The sequence below is a fragment of the Solanum dulcamara genome, chromosome 4 (assembly GCF_947179165.1).
Source record: "Solanum dulcamara chromosome 4, daSolDulc1.2, whole genome shotgun sequence".
Classification (NCBI taxonomy): Eukaryota; Viridiplantae; Streptophyta; class Magnoliopsida; order Solanales; family Solanaceae; genus Solanum; species Solanum dulcamara.
Window position 1 is genome coordinate 12,807,794 of NC_077240.1, and position 23,208 is coordinate 12,831,001.

Consider the following 23,208-nt stretch of genomic DNA (forward strand, 5'->3'; position numbering starts at 1 on the left):
AATCAAAATCTATGGGGTACAGTCATCAAAGCTAAATATGAGGAGAATGATAATTGGATGGCAAAGGAGGTACATCAGGATCTTGTGGAATGAATTCAAGCCCAACACCAAGATCAAAGTTGCAAATGGAGAAAAAGCTGCTTTCTGGAAGGATGAATGGCATGAAGCAGGCAACATGGAAATGCTCTTCCGAGATATCTACAGTTTAGTACTACAGCTGAACTGCGAAAATCTCAAGGGTGGAATTTTGTGTTCAGGAGACACCCCAATGACTGGGAAATACAAAGAGTACCAGAATTTTTCAGTAAAAATATAACAGTTCAGTGGTTTGGAGGAAGGACAGATACCCTGCATAAATTACAATACCAGAAAACATTTTTCAGTTACAGTTCTTTGAAGCTCTAGTAAGCTAGGGTCATTTCAAGTCATCAATTGAGAAAAAAAGATGTAGCATTGGCAAAAAGAAAGGAAAGAAAAGGAGAATGAAGTGAGAAAGGACAAATGTTCAGGAAATCAAAGTCTCTACAAATTTAGTTTACAAGTTAGCGTAACATTTCCATCGAAACAGAGGCTAAAGTTAGGTTTTGACCAGCTCAAAATAGAACAGTGACCTGAAAACTATGCAGCAAATAGAAAACAGACCCCATCCCACCCTATCGATCTCTGTGCTTCTTACTGCTAATTATAGCCTTATTTGCTTACCTTTTTCTGCGTTTATTTGTTTTAGATAAGAACTTTGACCAATTCATTGATGGGGTTTTAGTTCTTACTCTCCAAAACTTGCTCAAATCAGGAATTCCGCATATTCTAGTGGGTTTCATGTGGTTTAAGGATGAAAAACTATTTTGAGGTCCATTTTTTGGAGAACTATTGAAGAGAAACAATTAAGAACCCTTCTTTATAGAACATTGCATCAATATACTATCCAAGTCTTGAAATATTGCCTTTCCAGAGTTAATATTGGTCTCTTCCTCCCTTTATTTGCTCAGGCTTTACAACAGCCCTTAGATAGTCTGCTGGACCTTTTGATCAGTTCTTCCATTTTCTCCACATATTAGACGTCAAAAAGCCAGATTGTTTAACCCCAATATATATATGTATTGTCCTACATTGTCCTTTGATATTAGCTTGGAGTTCAACTGACTCTTCCTATATAAGAAAGGTGAAAATTGTGAAGCCAATGCATAACAATATAACTGATCTGCTCAAATAAAAATTGGATCTCAAAGAAGCAGAGTGTTGATTTCCTTGTTTGGCGGATATAGAACTTTGATCATTACCTTTTGGTTCCTACTTCAATTGGAGAAACCATGATGAAGGGCTACGCTTGTAAATGCAAAATAGCAGGGAATGCTACAGATTGAACAAAGAAAGCCCTTATGAAGTTTTTTCCTTCAGTAAGGGGGTCAAAAATTACAGTCTCTCTCCTTAGTCGTTAAACTTCCAATAGAACTCTTGTTCTGTTCAATTGCCTGTTTGATTCACTTATTCCATAACGAGAGACACTGTACAGAAAAAAAAATCCTGAAAGCTTATTTCCTTAAGTAAGAATGGTCACAACTTACTATCATTTATTACTTCTAAGGGAACTGTAGTTCTGTTCAATCAACTATCTGGTAAGTGGTAATCACTTATTCAATAACGAGAGTTACAATATAGAATCAAGTCCACACTAGCCCTAGCATGTCAATGGCTCATTACACAATAGGGAGATTTTTCTAGCCTTCTGTTTTGAAGTTGAAACTTTATTCCCCATTTCAAGTCCTTTTCTACTTCTACAACTGACATGTTATTATGAGTCTCAAAACACTTTCTTACTAAGAAAATTTCAGATTTAGACCTTTAGATATTTATTCTTTTTCTTTTAAAAAATAACAGTAGTTGTCGACCAGCATGTGCGACACTTCAACTAATCCACTAGATTAAGTAAAGATGTAAGAAAACCTGCCTACCCAGGCCCCAGGGTTAAGTAGATGGGTCACTCTACTATTATCAACTTTTCATATTCTCAACACAGTTTTACCTTTTCATATTCCTAGATCCAAAACAACTTATGTCCCCCAAAATTTCCATCAATTAATATCAAAATTTAAAAAATAATTACTGACTTTTTATTCAAACATTTTATCAGAAATTGTGGAACTCCCTAAATAGAAAAGTTCACTGTACACAAGTAAGCCTTTCTTGACACAATTAGAACCCAGAAGCCACAAGGTTACAGCAATTAAATGCATATGAACCCAGGACTCTTTCCTGACACAAATAGAAGCTTCAATCACTTCTACTAACGAAGAGGAAAAATACCATTTACTGCAGCATTATGCAAAGCTGTCCCTGAGGCATTGGATGTTTTAGGATCTGCACCCTGCTCTATGAGGTACTGGACAGTAGCAGTGTGTCCTTGCCTAGCAGCATGAAGAACAGGAGTCTGACCTATGAAGAAATAATATATATTTAAAGCAATATCACTTTCAGCACATATCAATCAATCAACAAGAGCCTCAATCTCAAACAAGTTGGAATCAGTAATATGAATCCTCCATTTATTCCGCTGTATTTGAGTCTACCATTCCTATATTGGCAAATAAATTGTCTTTCAAAGTAAATTAAGGGTTTTCAAGAAACTTGAGGTCCCCTAAATTCATATGCTTGACCTACCAAGACTTAATGTAAATACACAAGTAAGCCGTGATCACCACGAATTATTATCACCTATAAGTATCATTTGCATCTATTGTTTTGTATTCTAGCCAGGTCCGTGTTAATTCTTAGAGATTTTAGATCTTTTGAGATAACTTCTCACTCTTGTTATTTTAGTTTTACCTTGTCCCTTTTTAGCACCTTCAATAATCATAATTTCACACCTACATAGTTGCATTTGGAGGCCTGCATAGGACAAAGCCAAACCATTACCGAAGTCCTTCTAATATTTCTAATTTTATATAATCTTGTATGATTTCACCTTGATTTAACATTGGCATTTTTAAGATATTCATTTTGTTGACAAGTAGAGCGCATCATAAGTTCAATGTTCATTCCCATATAATGTTGTTGGTCTAACAACTTTTCTCTAGAACTTGTCTTCCAATTGTTACTGATTAGGTATGTTCATATCTACTTTAATTCAATGTACTACATTTTCGTCTATCATATCATTCTATCGAAATATTGAAAGACTAAACTTAAATTAAAAAAACAGTTTCCAATACAAAAAATTATACACATTATTCAAAACCTCCAACTCACCAATTATTAGAAAACAATATACTATGCATCAAAACTTTAATGAGGAAAAAAATAATAAAGAACCCCTCAAGTTTCAATCAGGACAAAAGCCCTAGCTAGAGCCAGTTTCTTGTAAACAAGAAGTCAATGATGAATGAAGACAAACTTATTAGTAGAGAATACCTTCTTTATCTCTTTGATTGACATCAATCTTCAATTCTTCCACCAAGTACTTGCACAACTCAATTTTTCCTTCCGCAGCGGCAAATATCAATGCCCCTCGTTCTTTACCATCCTTCACAGACGCCACCGTAGCGACCATCCCTTTCCCATGATCCCGTTCCTTTGCCAATTCTGTTTCACAATCATCAACTGCGACCCCAAAATAAAGCAGGAAAATAGTGTTTGAAATTGAAAACTCACTCTTGAAAAGCTCAATATCCCCTTCACAAGCAGCCTCCAGGAACCTTTTAGCCTTTTCTTGAGCTGCACAGAACAATTTCAAGATATATTAACCGGAAACCATGCAATATTTGAAGAAAGGAAAAAGAATCAAAACCTTTAGAAAGCGGAGGGGATTTTGGCCATAGGTTTTCGGCTTCCATAACTGAAGAATTTTGGGGTTTACGCAGAAACTTCTGGTGTTTATACAGGGAGGGAGAAAACAGAGCAGGGGTTTTGCATGCAGTTAGTTACAGAAAATGACAAAAATGATCAGGACAGTAGTTTGTCAGTTATATGAATAATGTAATTTTTTTGAATTCTGTAAAATTTTAAAATTTGAACTAAGGATTTAAAAAAATTAATTGAAAGTGGTTAAGTTAATTTATTTATTCATTTGAATTGAGAAATACAACAACAATATACGCAATAAAATCTTATCAAGTGGGAGTATGAGGAGGCTAGAGTGTATGTAGATCTTATTATTACCTCGTGGAAGTAGAGAATTTGTTTCCAAAATACTCTCGGCTCAAATGCATCAAACCAAGTACAATAAGAAGAAAACGATGCCCAAAGCATAGCAATTAGTAAGAAAAGAGACCACGACGACTATATTAAATTATAGTACATGATTTTTTTTAAAAAAATCAATATTACTAATATAAAAGTTGAGTAAATAAGTATACATGAACAAATAAGTATATGTGTATGAGAATGATTAATATGGCTCATCTTACTATGATTTGATTTATTGAAATCAAGATGATTAGATGTCATCCAACCTATAAATTTGATTTAGATGTTTGTGAATGTTTAGCAAACTTAAATCTCCCCATTAAGTATCATACCTATATTTGAAATTAGTTAATTGTTTGAATTATATTAATTTATCTATATTATGTATCAAATAAACATTTTTCATGAAATTAATCTTGTAAAATTTTAACTTACCTTCTATTTATAATTATTATCTCTCTTTCCAAACTTTTTCCTTACCTAATAAGTGATTTCTCCATTACTAAAATGCAAATTACATTTGAAAAAGTATAAATTAAAATTAGTAATATGTATATCAAGTAAATATTTATATAATTAAATAACTCATAAATTTCTATTCAAAAAAATTCAATTCATATTAACATCATATTTCGTCGGAAAATTTGCAACGGGACTATCATCTCATCATATTCCTTTATAATAAAGTTACTAGTAAAATTCATTTCAATTTCTTTGTTCAATAACGTAACTGTTTTAACATGATTTAATTAGAATAAAGCTATTCAGATAGTTTTTTCTCTTACCATGGAAATTTAAGAGGTTTTCTACAATTGTGTATCACATCAAGTAAACTTCACTTTATGTTCTAAGGTTGTGTGACAGTTGATTGATATATGTTAAATATAATACTGATGACAAATCAATTACTGAGTCGCTATTGCTGGTGACAAATCTGATCGACTGAATTAGAAAAACACCAAGTGCAAAAGTGCTTGAAAGACGTTACAATGGTTGGTTGAAAAGTATGAAGTCAAATTATCAAGCCTTGTGTCACGGACTTAGACTTCAACTAAGACCTCCGTGCGGCACTTGACAACTTACTCACGAATCTTTCACGATCTTGTAAGCTCAAGTAAGCCTTTAAGACTAGATCGCTAAGGGAATGCCAAATAGTAAGAAAGACAAGAGAGCTTTTATGAAGAAGGCTTTTGTATTGCTTTGGAAGAATACTTGATTGCTTGATGATTTGCTACAAATAAATGCCCCCTCTATTTATACTACTTCTAAGGGGCTCAAGTATAAATAAAAATTGCTATACAAGTCCCTCCATATTTACAAAGAAGTCCCTCTCTAGAATTCTCTACACACTCTAGAGAATTCTAAGTCTTTCAAGACTTCTCTACAAGCTTCTATAAGGATCTAGAGTCTTCCACTAACCTCTCCAAGACTCTAGATTCTTCCACCTTCTTCAAGATCAAGTGGCGGGCCATAACACTCTCCCCCACCTGATGTGGCGACGACCGCGGCGCACTGCTGCTGCAAAAACTCCCGGATCTTGTCTTTGAACTGCCACAGGTCTTCATATCTCTCCCAGGTGGCCTCCTCCGGAGATTGTCCCTTCCAATGGACTAAGAACATAGCAGTGGCCTGTTGTCCCTGTTTTCGCTTGGCTTGGTAGTCCATAATGGCTTCGATGTCTCGATCATGCGAGGCGGTGATTGTGAGTGGCGCCCGACTTGATTCTCCTCGGCTAAGATCATCCTTGTCCTCATGGTATGGCTTGAGGACGTTGGCATGGAAGACTGGATCAACCTTAAGATGCGGTGGTAGCTCCAACCTGTAAGAGATATTGCCAACCTTGGCAACGATCCTGAACGGGCCCTCGTACTTTCGCACCAAGTTTTGATGCATGCCTCGCAACGCCTTGAATTGCCTGGGGTTGAACTTGACCAAGACCATGTCTCCAACTTGGTAATCCGTGGGACGACGCTTGCGGTCGGCAAACTTCTTCATCTTCTTCGCTGCCTTGTCCAAATAAGACTTGGCAGTGTCGAGCTGCTCCTCAAAACCCTTGGCCATGTGATAGGCCCCCAAACTCTTGCCCTCGAACGCGGCCGGTAGTGAATGTGGAGTTTATGGTTGTTGGCCTGTGGCTAGCTCGAATGGTGTTCGCCCTGTGGCCTCACTCCGTTGTAGGTTGTAAGAGAATTGGGCTACGTCCAGTAGTCTCGCCCAATGTTTCTGATGGGAGCTCACAAAGTGCCTCAAGTAGCACTCCAGTAAGGCATTGACTCGCTCCGTTTGGTCGTCTGTCTGCGGGTGGAAACTAGTGGAGAAATGTAATTTCGTGCCAAGAATTTCGAACAATTCTCTCCAAAAGTTCCTGGTGAAGCGTGGGTCTCTGTCACTAATGATGTGTCTTGGCAATCCCCAATACTTCACCACATTCTTGAAAAATAGTCTGGCAGCCTCCTTAGCAGTGCAACCTGCCGTGGCGGCCATGAAGCTGGCATACTTGGAGAACCTGTCCACCACGACCATAATCGTCCCGTACCCGTCGGACTTTGGTAAGCATGTGATGAAGTCCATAGTCACGCTCTCCCATGGACGTTCCGCTATGGGCAGGGGCTCCAAGAGTCCTCCTGGTTGGCGCTGCTCTACTTTGTCTTGCTGGCACACAAGACAAGTCTGCACATAGCATTCAATATCGTCCCGCATGCGTGGCCAGTAATAAATCGCCTCAATCAGTGCCCTTGTGCGACGCTGCCCTGGATGTCCGGCCCATAAGGTGTCATGACTTTCTTTCATGATTCATCGCCTGATAGCTCCGAATTTCGGCACATAGATCCTTCGCCCGGCGGTAAGCAAGAGTCCATCTTCTACCCAGAAGCGCCTTGTCTTGCCCTGAACGGCTAACTCCATAAGCTTATTTGCCTCTAGGTCATGCTGCAGACCATCCTTGATTGCATCCTAGATGTCGCAATGTGTTGTGGTGATGGCCGCCAGCTCGAACTTCCTGCTAAGGGCATCAGCCACAACATTGCCTTTGCCCGGCTTGTACTCCAGCTCGTAGTCGAACTCAGCCAAGAAGTCTTGCCACCTAGCTTGCTTCGGGGTGAGTTTCTTTTGTGACTGGAAGTAGCTAGTGGCCACGTTGTCGGTCTTGACTAAGAACTTGGAGCCAAGTAAGTAGTGTCTCCATGTGCGTAGGCAATGGACGATGGCTGTCATCTCCTTTTCCTGCACGGTGTACCGCCGTTTTGTCTCGTTCAGTTTGCGGCTCTCGAAGGCGATAGGGTGCCTCTCTTGCATCAATACTCCTCCAATGGCATAGTCAGAAGCGTCCGTATGCACTTCGAATGTCTTGGAAAAGTCAGGCAACGCTAGGACCGACTCCTCTGTCACGGCAGCCTTGAGGTCTTCAAAGGCCTCCTTGCACTCCTCGCTCCAAACCCACGGCTTATTCTTCTTCAATAGCTTAGTAAGTGGAGCGGCTTTAGTGGAGTAGGCGCTTATGAACCTGCGGTAATAGTTAGCAAGTCCAAGAAAAGATCTAAGTTCGGTTACCTTTGTGGGCGCCTCCCACTCTTTAATGGCCCGAACTTTTGCTTCGTCCATCCGTAGCTCTCCTTGGCTGATAACATGTCCCAATAAGTGCACTTCAGGTTGGGTGAACTCGCACTTCTCCCGCTTGATGAAAAGCTCATTCTCGCGCAAAACTTGGAATACCTTCTTTAGATGCTCCATGTTCTCATCCAAGGTGTTGCTATAGATGACTATGTCATCCAAGTAGACTACCACGAACCGATCCAAGTAGGGGTGGAAGATTTTGTTCATTAATGTGCAAAAGGTGGCGGGTGCATTGGTTAAGCCGAAGGGCATCACCAACCACTCGTAAGCTCCGTACCTCGTTACACATGTTGTCTTCGGTTCGTCTCCCTCTGCTATGCGTACTTGGTAGTAGCCCTTCCTTAAATCCACCTTGGTAAAGTACTTGGCCTGTCCAAGTCTATCAAACAAGTCGGCAATGAGAGGGATGGGATACTTGTTCTTCACGATCACCTTATTGAGCGCCCGATAATCTATACACAGGCGCAACGAGCCATCCTTCTTCTTTTGAAATAACACTGGCGTGCCATAAGGTGCCTTGGATGGACGGATATGACCGGCCTCGAGGAGCTCCTTCAACTGCTTCCTCAGCTCCTCTAACTCGGGTGGAGCCATGCGGTATGGTGGGTATGCGGGCGACCTCGCTCCTGGCTCCAACTCGATCCTGTGGTCTACCTCGCGCCTTGGAGGTAGGTGTCTTGGCAACTCTTCGGGCATCACATCTTTTTTTTCTTCAAGCACCTTCTCTATGCAAGGTGGCAATGTCTCCTTAGCACCATTGCCTTCATCCAAGCTCGTAATGGTGGCTACGAACGTCGGCTCCCCCTTCTTTAGGCCCTTTACAAGCTGCATGGCCGATAGGTGGGCTTGTCCTTCCTTCTTTGGCATCTTGACTAGAGGTACCATGCAGGGTCCTTCTCGCTCCATCACCAAGAGTTGTTGGAGGTAGGGATCGATCATCGTGTGGTACCGTTGGAAGAACTCCTGTCCAAGGATGATATCAAATATATCTAAGGGGGCGACAGTGAAGCTTGTCTTACCTTGCCACTTGCCCAACGTGATGTCCACTCCATGAGCGACTCCGCACACGGGAGTCAATGGTGCATTGACCGTCTTCAGGCGGGTGTTGCTTGGCCCGTAACTTAGCCCCAACCTTGCTGTCGCCGTCTTGGTCATGATGTTGGCTTCCGCTCCAGAATCCACCATGGCACGAGCTGGTCGTCCGTTGATGTATATGTCAACATATTGGGCAGAATAATCTCCCGCCTTCTCAGCTTGCTTCGCGATGGCTCCACATAGCCCGATCATGCCTAGCTGAGTCGTGTTCGAGCCCTGCCCTTGGTCTACTTCCTTATCCTTTCGCTCCCGCAGTATGGCACCAAGGTTCTTCATCTCCGGATACCTGGCATAGCCGTGAGGTCCTCCGCATATGTAGCAGCCGCTGCCCTTCGAGGTCTGCTCCTTTCTCTCGGCGTAGCCCTGTCGCCCGAACCTTCTACCGTCGGACTTGTTGAAATCATGGCTCTTGGGTGGAGGATGTTGCTCTTTGCCTTTGCCACGATCTCCCCCACCTTTGGCATGACTACTCCTAATTTCTTTGCCCTTGCCTCTGTCATGCCTGTCATGCTTAAAGTACGTCAAGGCTTCGGCTTGGGTGATGGCCTCATCGATGGTGCTGACTTAACGGCGCTCCAACTCCGTCTTGGCCCAACTCTGCAGCCCATCCATGAAGTGGAAGAGCATATCTTGCGTTTAGCCTCATAGATGACGTTGTTGGGGAAGAAGGCCTTCTTAAACTCGTCCCGGAACTGCTTCCAGGTGTTGATGGTGCATAGACCCTTCCCGATCTCGGACTCCTTGCGCTTCCACCATAACATGGCCATCTCCGAGAGGTATAGAACGGTCGTGTTAATCCTCGTCTCGTCACTCTTCACTTTGTTACACTTGAAGTAATTCTCCAAGTGCCAAAGGAAGTTCTCCACCTCTTGTGCATCACGGGCACCTTTGAACATTGGTGGCTTGGGAGCCTCAATCTTGGCCTCCCGGTCCGCGCTGGACGTCATGCATCTCCCCATTTTCAAATCTCCCTTGAGTGCTTCCATCTCGGCCTTCATGGTCTCCATCGTGCTTAGCGCGTCCATGAGCCGACACTCCAAGGAAGTGATCACCTCATTCACCTCATACTCGGCAGCCTTGCGCACCTCCAACTCTTTCCGGATGTTGTCGTTCTCCTCAAGGGTGAACTCCTCTAGAGACCTGAACTTGCCGTCGACCTTGTTCAAGCGCTTGCCTAATATCTCCACAGCTTGCCGGGCAGCATCCACCCTTGCAATCCACTTTATGCCGGGCGTGACGTCCACGGGCTCCTCGCCTCGCTCGTCGTCACTCACCTCAGTGGCCGAGGGTGAGTAGGATGTTAGGGCCTCGCTTGGTGTAGGCTCAGGCGGCACCTCCTCATTTCTCTTAGAGTTTTTCCTTCCCTTGCGGTGCTTCCTTCCAACATCTTGCCTGACGTTGGTGGTGGTAGGGGCGTTGATGTCTCCCTCACTTGCCATATCCCTTAGTAGAACCTCGCTCTGATACCACGTTGTCACGGACTTAGACTTCAACTAAGACCTCCGTGCGGCACTTGACAACTTACTCACGAATCTTTCACGATCTTGTAAGCTCAAGTAAGCCTTTAAGACTAGATCGCTAAGGGAATGCCAAATAGTAAGAAAGACAAGAGAGCTTTTATGAAGAAGGCTTTTGTATTGCTTTGGAAGAATACTTGATTGCTTGATGATTTGCTACAAATGAATGCCCCCTCTATTTATACTACTCCTAAGGGGCTCAAGTATAAATAAAAATTGCTATACAAGTCCCTCCATATTTACAAAGAAGTCCCTCTCTAGAATTCTCTACACACTCTAGAGAATTCTAAGTCTTTCAAGACTTCTCTACAAGCTTCTATAAGGATCTAGAGTCTTCCACTAACATCTCCAAGACTCTAGATTCTTCCACCTTCTTCAAGATCAAGTGGCGGGCCATAACACTTGGCTTCTTTTGTTAGTAGGCACTTGTTTTCAAATAGGATATTTAGGTTAAAAAAAGAGTATTATAATAGTTTAATATTCAAGTTAAAGAGTTTATCCTTTTAAGGTAATATAGATGTGTGTGTGTTAGATCGCAAATGTGTAAAGTTATTTTTGAGTTCTCATTGTTGTTAATAAAACTACTTATATGAGAAAATTGGTTTTGTTCTTATTTACTTATTCACTATTTATCTACATACGATTTCTCCTTTTTTACTTTTCATAAATAAATTTAGAATTGTTATATATAGTAGGTGCATAACACATATTATTTAAAAGAATAATAAACTTATTTTTGGTAAAAAAAAAATGCATAACCCTAAGCATGGTCCGACTTTGAAAAAATAAACAGAATGAAAATAAATGTTGAAAAATTACGCAAAAAAGGAAAAGTTTGAGATTAACAAAAATAATGAGTCTAAATTGCTAAAGATGCAACAGAACAAATGATCCATTTTGGAACTACCAAAGAAAAGGGCAAGAGAGTATAAATCCATTTTGGACTTCTTGAAGACATTAATTGCATGACCCCAGATGCAGTGTTTATTATGTTATTTACTACATATACTTGCACATGCAAATTCAATTTGTTGTCTACATGTTCCACAGGTATTATCATAACCAGAAGAAATGCAAGAATAAAAGATAATTTTTACACAAGGAAAATATGTACTCCCTTTGTCCATTTTCAGAAATGGTTTGCTTTTGTGCCAGAACTACCCTTTACCTAGAGGTGGGAAATCTGAGGATTGGATCGGATTTGGGTGGGATTGGATATGGATTTGAGCTAAAATGGATTGAATTGCAATCCATCTATATAAATATGGGTAAATTATGGCTTAAATAAAAGGGTTTTAACCCCACTTTGATCTCCTAAAGCCAATGTATAACACACCAAAACCCATTAAGCAATTAAAAAGAGAAAAGAAAGCATACAAATGAAAAACACTATGCTCTGTTTTTTACAAGTTTTAACAATGGACATAATCTTTCAGAAAACCAGACTCCATTGCCATTCTTCAAAATTCTATACATATCTAAAAATAATGTTGAAAAGTAAAATATATATATATATATATATATATATATATATATATATATATATATATATATAAGTTTCGAACTTATATGTTAAAAGAAAAAAACAGAATCTTGAACTCATACATAAAAATTAAAATTCCGAATCCATCTCTGATATTCTAAACTTCTTTCTTTCTTATGGAGACGACAAAGATACAACACTATTCCATATATATGTTGATTTCCACCAAGCTTTAAATTTAGCAAATTAGAGAATGCAATCATGCTGATGTTATTATTGGATACTTGCAGTTCAATTAAATTCTTTTTTCTTTTCCAAAAATAAAAATGCCTATCAAGTTGATATTAAAGCCAAAGTATATAGTATTCCTACAAAATAGAGTGATTCTGCATATAACCAAACATGCACAATAACCAACAACAACAGCACAGCCTCCCCTTCCATATCACAATTTACATATCATTTTACTAAAGTATTTAAGATTAATTAAGATTTAAAAAAAAAGGAAAAAAAAAAGATTTTTCTGCTGCTTCATCTCATTCTTTGTAATGAGGCTTTTAGTATTATATTTTTTGCCTTTATTCACGCAAGAAGCAGCAACTGTGCCTCTGGAAAAATGGTAATTTTTGGGAGAGGTACTGGACTTTGGTCTGTTCCTTTTCTCTGGAGGCCGAGGGATCTGTTATTGTGTTATTGGATCTATATGGATACCCATTTTGTCCAAATTTTTAGGGATTTTAAGAATAAGCTAAAACCTATATTTACCCAATTAAAATATAAGTGATGCAACTCAATAAATCTTGGTTAAATGAATTGATCTCATTAATATGGGCTGAAATTGCCAGCACTATCCTTACTGTAGAAGCTTATTCATTTCTGTTAGATGATTACTATCACAAGGATAAAGCTAGCAAAACATGTGATAATACTCCACTTTCTTGAAATTATACACAAAAGGCAAATTTTAAAAAAAAAATACAACAGGAGGCAGTTAATACTTTCACGTACAATTTGATAACAAAATGACCCAAAATACACATAAAATCGAAAACAGTGACCACCAATAACAGACCTCAGGTAAATCTTTCTTTGGAATAATACGTTCTCTTTGCTTCAAGCTCTTGAAGTCATCCTTCAGCCTTGTAAGTAGAGATCTAAGAATAGGGCCATAGTTTGCTTCCCCCCAGCTTCTGTTCTTTCCTGCTATTATCACAGTTTAGACAATGAAAAGGAAGCAGAGTTTGCAGGAGAGAAGGAAAGGAAATAGTCACCGACCTAGCCAGTACCAATATTTAAAAGCAACTCTGAGTTCTGGCAGAAAACCAAAACCAGCAGCGATTTATCTTACAGAAAGACAAATTAAGTACCTGCTTTCTCCTATATTCAGATTGCATAAACTCAATGACTCCATCCACACTCCATTCAGGAACACTCTGAATCTGTGGTGTGACGGCCAATAAAGCTTCAACAGCCGCTCGATTGCCTCTTGTAGCTGCAACATGTATTGGCTTATTACCATCCTGTAGAGATAGCAAAAGTTATATTTCAGTATCAATTAACAGTCCTCAGAAATTACTAATTGATTTTTTATTTCCAGAGACTTTGCTCAGAAAGTAACAAAGTACATGATTGAAGTTCTGACTACCTGGGAAACCATACAAGTGTATGTTAAATACAGACACCGGGTCACTAATTTAGATCAGAATGAATCAGATATTACTAAGTAGACCAGGAAAAAAAGAAGACTCCTAGGTCCCATCAAGTCACTTCTGTAGTGGTATCACACATAATACACAAGCTCTTACATCTATAGATGTTCGTTTTCACTGGAATGCAGAAGGCACGAGACAATTGAGCATAAGACTTCAGCAAACACTAATCTGTAAGAAAGCTTCGCAGACATTACAGAATGCAGCAAAGCAAATCACTATCTGCACTTTCTTCAGCTAAATGAGCCCAGATCGGACCAGCTGATCTATCAACCCAAAAGAAATAGGTCTCAGTTTACTTAAAACCTGTCTGAACTGGAAAATCCACCAATAGGACCAGAAAAACCATTGGATTGACCAAGTGTACAACAAAATTGTGAGAAATATAGGAGGAGAATATTATTGAATTTTGTCTCTACATTATTACACTGAGATCCTATTTATTTTTATTTTTTTGATGACTACGGTGTGTCCAGGCCAGCTTTTGTGCACCTCGACTAATCCCACGGGACACCTGCCACCTGCCACCTCCCACCAGCAACAAGTATTAGGTAACTCTGTCCACCAAGGCTAGGACAGATAGGAAGAATCACCTAGTGTTTTTTGTCTCCACTGAGTTTTGAATCTGAGACTTCAAGATTTTCAACCACTTCATTGACCACTACGTCAAACCCTTAGGTGCAACTGAGATCCTATTTATAGATTTTATATTACAATCCTTTTCAAAGTAGGATTTACTGTTCTTGTTTCGATTCCTATTCTTACACTTTTCCTCAAGTGGGTGCATAAAATTCGTATGTACCGCGCTTGTTATAGATGCAATTGATACGAGAACCGATGAGGAGTTTGGTGAAGATAACTTCACTTCTCTGACAAAGTGACAGTCAATTTCAATGTGCTTAGTCCTCTCATGAAATATTGGATTTGAGCAAAATGTCAATAAAACACAGAGTGATCAACTCCACTACGAGTTATGCCAAACCCCTCAATTCTTGTGCTAAATTTCTCAAACTAAGCTTGAAAAGACTGTTTTAGACCATAGAGTGACCTGCGCAATCAACATACAAGGCTACTAGATTCCCCCTGAGAAACAAAATCAAGCAGTTGCTCCATATAGACTTCTTCCTCGAGATCACCATGGAGAAGAACACTATTTTTTTAATCCAACCGATTGAGAAGCCAACGGCGAACGACAACCATAGAGAGAAAAAGTCAGACAAATGCTATTTCAACCACGAGAGAGAAAGTATCACCACAATCCAGCCCATATATCTGAGTATACCCTTTGGCAAAAATTAATCTGAAACAGAGAAGAACATTGCTGGAAAACTCAGATTTGCCGGGAGAGAGTTACTATTTTTCTTGTTATTCATCTTCCTTTTCAGATATTTCAGTTACGGAACTAAAGTAGATAGAAGATTACCACTAAGGGGAAAATCATGTAGTTGTTTGTTAAAGTGATTTATAAAATGAATTTGAAACAGAGAGAAGAACACTGTTGGAGAACTCAGATCTGCCGAAAAGAGTGCAACAGTTGTCGGAAAGTGCTCGAAATCTGGTATAAAATATATCGATCATTTTGAAATCAAAAGACGAGTAGATCTTGAACATCAAAGCTGCCGAAAAACTGGCCGGATCAAGCTCACACGCCAGTTATGGTTTGGTCACAGGAGAAATTGTACCTCTTAGTGTTGGTTTTCGCATAACACTGATGAAAAGTGAAACTATGTAAGTCACATCTGAGGAGTCACCGAATAGACACATGAAACTATGCAAATCAGATCTGAGGAGTCATCGGAAAGACGCACAGTGCTACGCAACTCAGATATGAGAAAGTAGTTTAGAAAGATGCATGGTGCTACGCAACTCATATATGAGAAAGTAGTCACCGGAAAGATGCACAGTACTACACAAATAAGATATGAGAAAGTAGCCACCGGAAAGATACACGGTGCTACACAAATCAAATATGAGAAAGTAGTCTCCAGAATGATGCATGATGCTACGCAACTCAGAAATGAGAAACTAGTCACCGAAAGATGCACGGTGCTACACAAATTGGATATGAGAAAGTAGTAATCTGAGAGATGCACAGTGCTACACAAATTGGATATGAGAAAGTAGTAATCTGAGAGATGCACGGTACTACACAAATCAAATATAAGAAGCCACCGAAAAGAAGCATGGTGACTACTTTCTGTGTCCCGGATGCTTCTCAAATCAGTCCTTCTCAGCATGATTATTTTCATGCATATAGTATTGCCCCAACTTTTGCTAACATAATCATTGCCCAGACGGTGTGATGTATGGGTTATAGCTACCCACCGGTAGCAGAAGCTTTTTAATTCTCTACCAGAATTGTAAGAGCTCTAATACCATGTGAGAAATATAGGAAAAAATATTACTCCCTCTGTTTCAAAAAGAATGGTCTAGTTTGATTTGGCACGAAGTTTAAGAAAATAAAGAAGATTTTTCAATCTTGTGGTCCTAAATTAAAGTTATGTCAAATGTACCAAAATGTCTTTTAATCTTGCGGCCTTAAAAATGTCACGTGGAAAGCTGAAATTAAAATGTTATCAAAAAATGAAATGGGTCATTCTTTTTGAAACAGACTAAAAAGGAAAGTAGGTCATTCTTTTTGAAACAGAGTGATTATTGAATTGTGTCTCTACATTATTACACTGGAATTCTATTTATAGATACCATATTACAATCTTTTTCAAAGTAGGATTCTATATACTATTCTTGTTCCTATTCATATTCTAACAAAAATGGTCAAGTTTACAACTTCTTATAAAAGGTCGTTAAGAAACACAATTTATAAAATACGTACACCATAATCTTGGTTTTATTTGTTTTCTGATTGACACTCCCCTTTTCAGCCAGATATTTCTTCTTCTTTGTCCCAGATCTCTCATGAAAATGAGCTCCAATCTCTTGTTATATTAGGCGATGAAGGATCATAAATTGTGGGTGAATCATCTTCTCATTACCCAAATTGAATTAGCATTTGTTAGTTGATTTACATACCTAAATTTGATCCATATTCTATGAAAAGATACTACATTGGACTATTATTAACCAGTGACCCGTAACCCTAAGACTATTAGTTCACTCTAGGTCCAGGTTTAAGAACATATCTTTAACTTCAATAATCCCCTGGAAAAGATGACTAAGGTACTAGATTCTACCAGGGATCTGGATTCCCAAACCGAACTATGCATGTCAAATCTGAAAAACAATAAGTGGGAAGTAGACTATAAAGTGATAATAAGGAATATGATTCACATGTGATTGCAGATAAACAGAACACACAAAAATAAAACTTAAAATTGTTTGGAATCATCTTCCAACAATTGAAAGAAAAAGGATTCCTTGGAAATTTCTTCCAAAATATATTAAAACAAGAAAAAAATTATATTTTGTTAGATTTTCTTCTCAATTACCTCATCGGCGACATTAGGATCAGCTCCAGCTTGTAGTAAGCAGTTAACAATTTCTGCATTACCATTATGAGCAGCAATGAGCAAAGGAGTTGTTTCACCATACCTAGTTGCTTCACCAGTCTTAACATTGAATTAGCCCCTGCCTGGTAGTACAAAAGAAGTTAAGCCTTAAGTAGGCAGATGGCACGCCTAACCAAGCAACAATGCAAATACAAAGAAAAATGGAAAAATTGAAAAAGACGGCTCTCATAGGTGAAATAGATGTTCGCGTTCCCGCAAACAACAACAGTTCCAATCTAGTGTAGAATATGTAAAAATTGCTTCAGAGAGAACGAACATGAATTTTTAGTTTTATTTTTATTTTTCCTTTTTGGATAGTAGATAGAAAATATATTTTTTTAACCAATTACCATCTTTGAATATGTAAACAATGTTTTCTCCAGCAGGTAAAGGATTCCTTACTTAATAGACCATCTTGGATTATGTCTTTGGATTAAGTCTTCATTTCGACAAACCATGCTCAAAGAAGGATATATAAGAACCAAACGTACTAGGTGTACTCGGTATTTACAATATAGTCTAAAAGTAGAACATACATAACTTCAAATGGAATGAATCATAGAACAAAAAAGTAAGACCAAAGAAGAGCTGTTTTCTTCTCTTTTTTTGGTATTATAGGATAGTCAATAGTAGCAAGTTTTGTGGTCTGGTAGCTGGCAGTTATTATGCTGTAATGGGGTTGTCCATTTCAGCTTTTTCTGATACTTGTACATAACTCTTACTTGGTCACTAAAATTGTGTTCTATCCAAAAAAAAAAAAAATCAGGAAAGGTGTAATAGAGTCAAGTTTCACATGGCTCCCGCATGATCAAAAGCAGTTTCATGTGATTTGATCGAACACAAATTTTGCATGGTTCCAAGACACATAGCAAATGCAGAATGATAATGCACCAAACAACAGCGCCACATGTTTTCTGCAACATAACTTCTTGGGATGCTCAATTGGATTCAGCAATTTAAAGTACATATAGATAAAGACAGGAACGATCTAATGAATATATACAGTTTTAAGGAGAAAATAGAATTTTATTGACCTTTACTAACAGCTCCACGCAAGGCAATGAATTGGCTGCCACAGCTGATCCCAGAGGGCAGATATTATCATCACCTGTTTGAGCATGTACCTGCACAAAGTAACTTTTTTAGACCATACAAACAAATAGAAATAACACTTTCAAGAGTATCTTCACCCCACCCACCCCCCTTCTGCAAACCCATACTCAACAATAGAGAAGAATGCATCAAAATGACAAAAAGTACAACACAGAAAGGGTCGTTCAAAAATTTAGTGTTTCCATTTTCAAAAAAAAAAAGACCCCCTGAAAACTTCCCCCTTCTCTCAAGTTTTGTTTCTCATAGAGACTGAAATAAATGCTCCCAGGCACATATCCCAAGCAATGACCTAGACAGCCTCTAAACATCCCTTTCCGGTGACTTTACCCCCCTCAGCTCTTCTTTTCTTTTCTTTCCCTCCACCTTTTACACTTCTCTCCAGCTCCAATGGAGGACTGTATTTACTTTGAGATAGGATTCAAATCTTTTGACCTCGAGAGAATCAAAGGAACGACGGTTAACTGGTATGAATGGACTGAAAGGAGCAGAAACACCATCACAAGAACTTCCTTCAACAAGAAATCTATGATCATGCGGGAAGCCTCAAAGATGGAAGACAATGTGGTTAGAAGGTGGAAGAAAGTAGAACCTTTCTTGGAAATTTACTGTGCCAGGAACTTCAATAAATATCCCAGATACATCAGTTTGATAAATATTACGGGTAAAAGTGTTTAGGACCGAAAATAATCAGGTGCATGCGGAAACTAGCAAATCAAATCTTGAAAGACCATGTAAGAAGACAAATGAGAAATATACCAAAAGAAACAACATTTAACGTGGTTTGGTTAACTGACCTACAAGGAGATGAGCAATCCACAATAAATATCGAGAGAAATAACAGATTCACACAAGTGATAACATATCACTTGTGTTTCTCCTCCCACACAAAACTCTCAAAGCTCTTATGATTACATTGTAAATGCTACTATGTTTAGAAGAAATGAGCCTCTATTTATAGAATCATAAACCTTTTCCGACAAGAAAAAAGACTATGCCAAATATAAAAACTTTGTGTTTAAACCCAATCCCAGAGTCAGCGTTCAATTCAGGATGGGACCATATAGCGGACAAAATGGGGAGATTCCTCTCTAGTCACAGAAGGGAGGAGATTAATATAAAACAGAGGCTAGTGGATAGTAATATTCCTTTCGCAAAGGCAGTGAAGAGCATTAAATGGAGTAATAGGAAAAGGAATGGAGTTAATGCTCGACCAACATTAATGAAGGAGGCTGAAACCATTTACATTAATGACTCCTCGTACAGCCAAAATGAAGTTCTGCAGAGAAGTCTGGTGGGGAATTTTGAAGGAACATGACGATGCCAACCCTATCGGGGGTGAGGAGATGGGCAAGCAATCTTTAGAGACAAAGCCACGGATTGAATATACAAGATGGGGACTAGGAAGTTCTTGTTCGAATTTGCGACTAGAAACATGGCAGAACAGGTGATCACTGACAATTGGGTCTGGAATAACTCAAACGTAATGCTTGATTGGTGGACTCCGATAATAGGGGCCACAAATATGGAGAACAGCCCGAGTTCCACCTGGACCAAGATCATTGGGCTCCCCTTACACCTGTGGTCGCAGATAAATTTCAAGGCCATTGGAGTCCTCTGTGGAGACACAATTACGAAATCATCTCAAGTGGGCTAGAAACAGAGTCGTAGGTGATGGATCGAGAATTCCAAAGGAGGTGACCATACAGGACGCCGGAATTCCTTGCTCCATGTAGTTATGGACAGAGATTCCGGGGAGGTACTGTATCATAGAAGAAGAAAGGGAGAAAACTATTAACCAGCAGTTCTCGAGGAAGTACCCAGGAGTTAATAGAGAGGCAGGTGGAAGTGTAAGCACTAGACCACATGCGGAGGGGAAAATGGTAAAGCAGCTGGACCAACTTATGATTCAAAGTCAGAGACTAATTTGGGCCAGATTTCTCTTAACCACCAGAGCACTTAACCTTTTAGAGTTAAAAGAACTGGCGGCCAAGTTTCTGGAAGCATTCAGAAATTGGGAAACATCTGTTGCGAAAGAAAAGAACACGAAGATACAAAGTGAAGGGGAAGAGAGAAATATCTGCTGCAGCCAGAGAGAAATATCTGCTGCAGTCAGACCGTGTCTCAAGAAGGTCGTCCACAGGAATTTGAACACGACAAGGAAGGAAAAGGAGACAGAACGGCGATACTCTAGCAACAGAAGAAAACATGCAGCTGCAACAGATCCATGACACAGAACCAGTAAACATTAAGCTCCCAAATTCTGAAGAAGAGAATGAGACAGAATCATCAAACTGGGTTAATTCACATATCCTAGAACTGAGCAACACATAAGGGGTGGCTTTTGAAGGTTTTGAAAAAGAAAACATAGCCTTGTTGATGAAGATTGATGAGAGGAAAACACAACTAAACAAGAAGGGGAGGAGGAAGGCAAGTACAACGCCAAAGAGCAGAGGAATTTGGAAAAATGAATTCAAAATTTTAAAATCCAGTTTAAATGAAGAGGTAGGGATAGACCGAAAAAGTATTGGAGAGAGTTGATTAGACAAGATATGGCGCTACTTCATACCAACGAGGACATGACCTTAGATAGAAAGGGGTCGCAGATTAGGATAAAAGGCTAGTAGAAATAGAATGGTGTCCTACCCTCCCCACACCGCACTTGTGGAATTTCACTGGGTATGTTGTTGTTGTTGTTGTTTAAATGAAGAAGTAGAGGATAATAGAAGCAGAGGGAGAAATCTAAGTCTAAAATTTAAATGAAAACTAACTTGACCACCAGGAACGTAAGGGGGCTAAACAACCAAAACAAGAGAACATTGATGAAGAGTCTAATGCAACAATGGAAGGCTGATGTGTATTGTTTTCAAGAAACAAAGATAAGCAAGGAAGTAGAAGCTATGGCCAAACATTTGTGGGGGAATCCTTATGCTGTGGGATAGTAGAAGTTGGAGCGAGACTCTAGTTGAAACTGGCCAATACTCCATTATATATGAATTTGTATCAACTCACAATTTCTTTACCTGTTACCTCACCGGAGTGTATGCTCCTCATACCAGAATGAGAAATTATTATGTTGGAATGAATTGGCTGCAGTCAAAACACTCTGTGATGGCCCATTGATTACCTTTGGAGATTTTAACACAAACAGGACTATGGAAGAAAGAAGAGGATGTGTAACAGAATCTCATATGTTATATCTTATTTCTCAAGGTGGATAGAGGAGATGGAATTACATGACCCCATTTAACTGGTGGAAAGTTTTCTTGGTTTAGAGGCATTAATCATCCTAGTGCAGCTCAACTAAATACATTCTTACTCTCCATGGAATGGGAATAAAAATTCAAAAACATCAGACAAAAACTACTACCTAGAGTTTTATCTGATCACTGCCCTTTCCTATTGGAGAGTGGCAACTGGGAGCAGAAAAGTCAAACTTTAAGTTTGAAAATCGGTGGCTCAAGGTGGAGGGCTTCACTGAATTGAACCGGGTCTGGTGGAATGAATTCTTGTTTGAAGGCTGTCCAGATTATAGATTCAATATCAAATTAAAAATGCTAACGCAGAAACTCAAGGAATGGAGCAAATCAAATTTTGAAGAGCAAATCAAGAAGAAAAATAGGCTACTTAAAGAACTGGCTGAAATTGATTTGATACTGGAGAGTAGAGACCTAATGAAAGATGAGATGATGGTAAGAGCCACTATAGTTGTGGAACTGGAAGAATTGGCAAAACATGAAGAATCCAAGTGGAGACAAAAATCCGGTGTGTTGTGGCTGAAAGGAGGAGATAAAAATACAAGGCTCTTCCAGGATATGGCAACAGCACACAAACGGATCAACACTATTGATAGACTGATGGGCAGAGGACAGGTCGTTGAAGACCCTATAGAGATCAGAAACACTGATTAATTTCTACAATAAGCTTTACACTGAACCTGAAGACTGGAGACCTATATTTGATCTCCTGGATTGCCCAACTATATCCCAGGAAGAAGAACAAGAATGGATGCAAAGACCTTTTACTGAGTCAGAGGTCTTGCAATGTCTAAAACAATGTGATGGTGGCAAAGTCCCAGGCCCAGATGGTTACACAATGAGCTTCCTCAAATCTTGTAGGGAAAAATACTAAAAGAAGACCTGATGTTGACAATACATAATTTCCATCAAAATGAAATCTTTGAAAAATCTTTCAATGCTACTTTTTTAGCATTGCTCCCTAAGAAAGCTGGAGCTGAAGAAGTGAAAGATTTCAGGCCTATCAACTTGATAAGAGGAGTCTACAAGATTATCTCCAAGTTGATAACTGAGAGGTTGAAGACAGTAACGGGGAAGTTGATTGGTGTGCATCAAATGGTCTTTCTGAAAGGAAGACAAATCGAGGATGATGCACCTATTGCCTATGAGTTGGTGGATTCCAGAGTTGAATAGAAATCTCCGAGTATTCTTTATAAGTTGGATATAGAAGTCCTATGATCATGTCAATTGGTCTTTTCTGCTGAAGATTATGAAGGACATGGGATTTGGAAGAAAAAGGCCTCAACTGTATAAAATTTTGCATAAGTCAAGTTTTCACTAATCATAAATGGCAACTCAAAAGGCTTTTTCCAATCACAGAGGAGGTTGAGACAGGTGATCCTCTATCACCTTTCCTATTTATTCTAGTCATGGAAGACCACAATCATATGATCTGAAAAGCAAATGATAATGGATGGATATTGTTTACTTTTTGTATTATAGTGATATTGTAAAAGTTAAGTTAGGCTATTTTACTAGTTATAATAAATTGAGGATATAAATCATATTTATAAAAAAGTATCCAAATTCTATAAATAAATAAAATTAAAAAAAACTATAGTCAAACGCAACAATTTCAAATTAAATGAAAATGTTTTTTATTTTCATGGTATAGCAAGATCATGATATTTTATTAGGCTTACTTGATAAAGCTAGATCGTTATTTTTTACTCAGAATAAAAATATTACAAAATATAT

The 23,208-nt window shown here is 38.9% G+C and overlaps 1 protein-coding gene and 1 long non-coding RNA gene across 5 annotated transcripts in view; both read right to left on the reverse strand.

The window, feature by feature from the left end:
* Positions 1-3,961, reverse strand: part of LOC129886338 (uncharacterized) — a 29,440-nt gene extending 25,479 nt beyond the window's left edge. Inside the window, exons 1-4 of one of the 3 annotated variants that reach the window (XM_055960989.1) lie at positions 3,785-3,961; positions 3,649-3,711; positions 3,409-3,579; positions 2,305-2,433 (exon numbers count right to left, since the gene is read on the reverse strand). In XM_055960989.1, the coding sequence (XP_055816964.1) occupies positions 2,305-2,433; positions 3,409-3,579; positions 3,649-3,711; positions 3,785-3,830 (409 nt within the window). In that variant the 5' untranslated portion in view covers positions 3,831-3,961. The remainder of the gene's footprint in view (positions 1-2,304; positions 2,434-3,408; positions 3,580-3,648; positions 3,712-3,784) is intronic. The other 2 variants (XM_055960987.1, XM_055960988.1) reach the window with 2 other exon arrangements.
* An 8,921-nt stretch (positions 3,962-12,882) lies between these two features.
* On the reverse strand, positions 12,883-22,911 carry LOC129886340 (uncharacterized). Of its 2 annotated transcripts, none has more exons than XR_008766196.1 (5): positions 19,012-22,911; positions 18,139-18,228; positions 17,045-17,187; positions 13,257-13,409; positions 12,883-13,092 (listed from the first exon to the last, which is right to left on the reverse strand). It is a non-coding gene; the product is annotated as an uncharacterized LOC129886340 (long non-coding RNA). The 2 variants fall into 2 exon arrangements; XR_008766197.1 differs by having other exon boundaries at positions 12,883-13,089; positions 19,012-22,910.
* Positions 22,912-23,208: the final 297 nt, after the last annotated feature.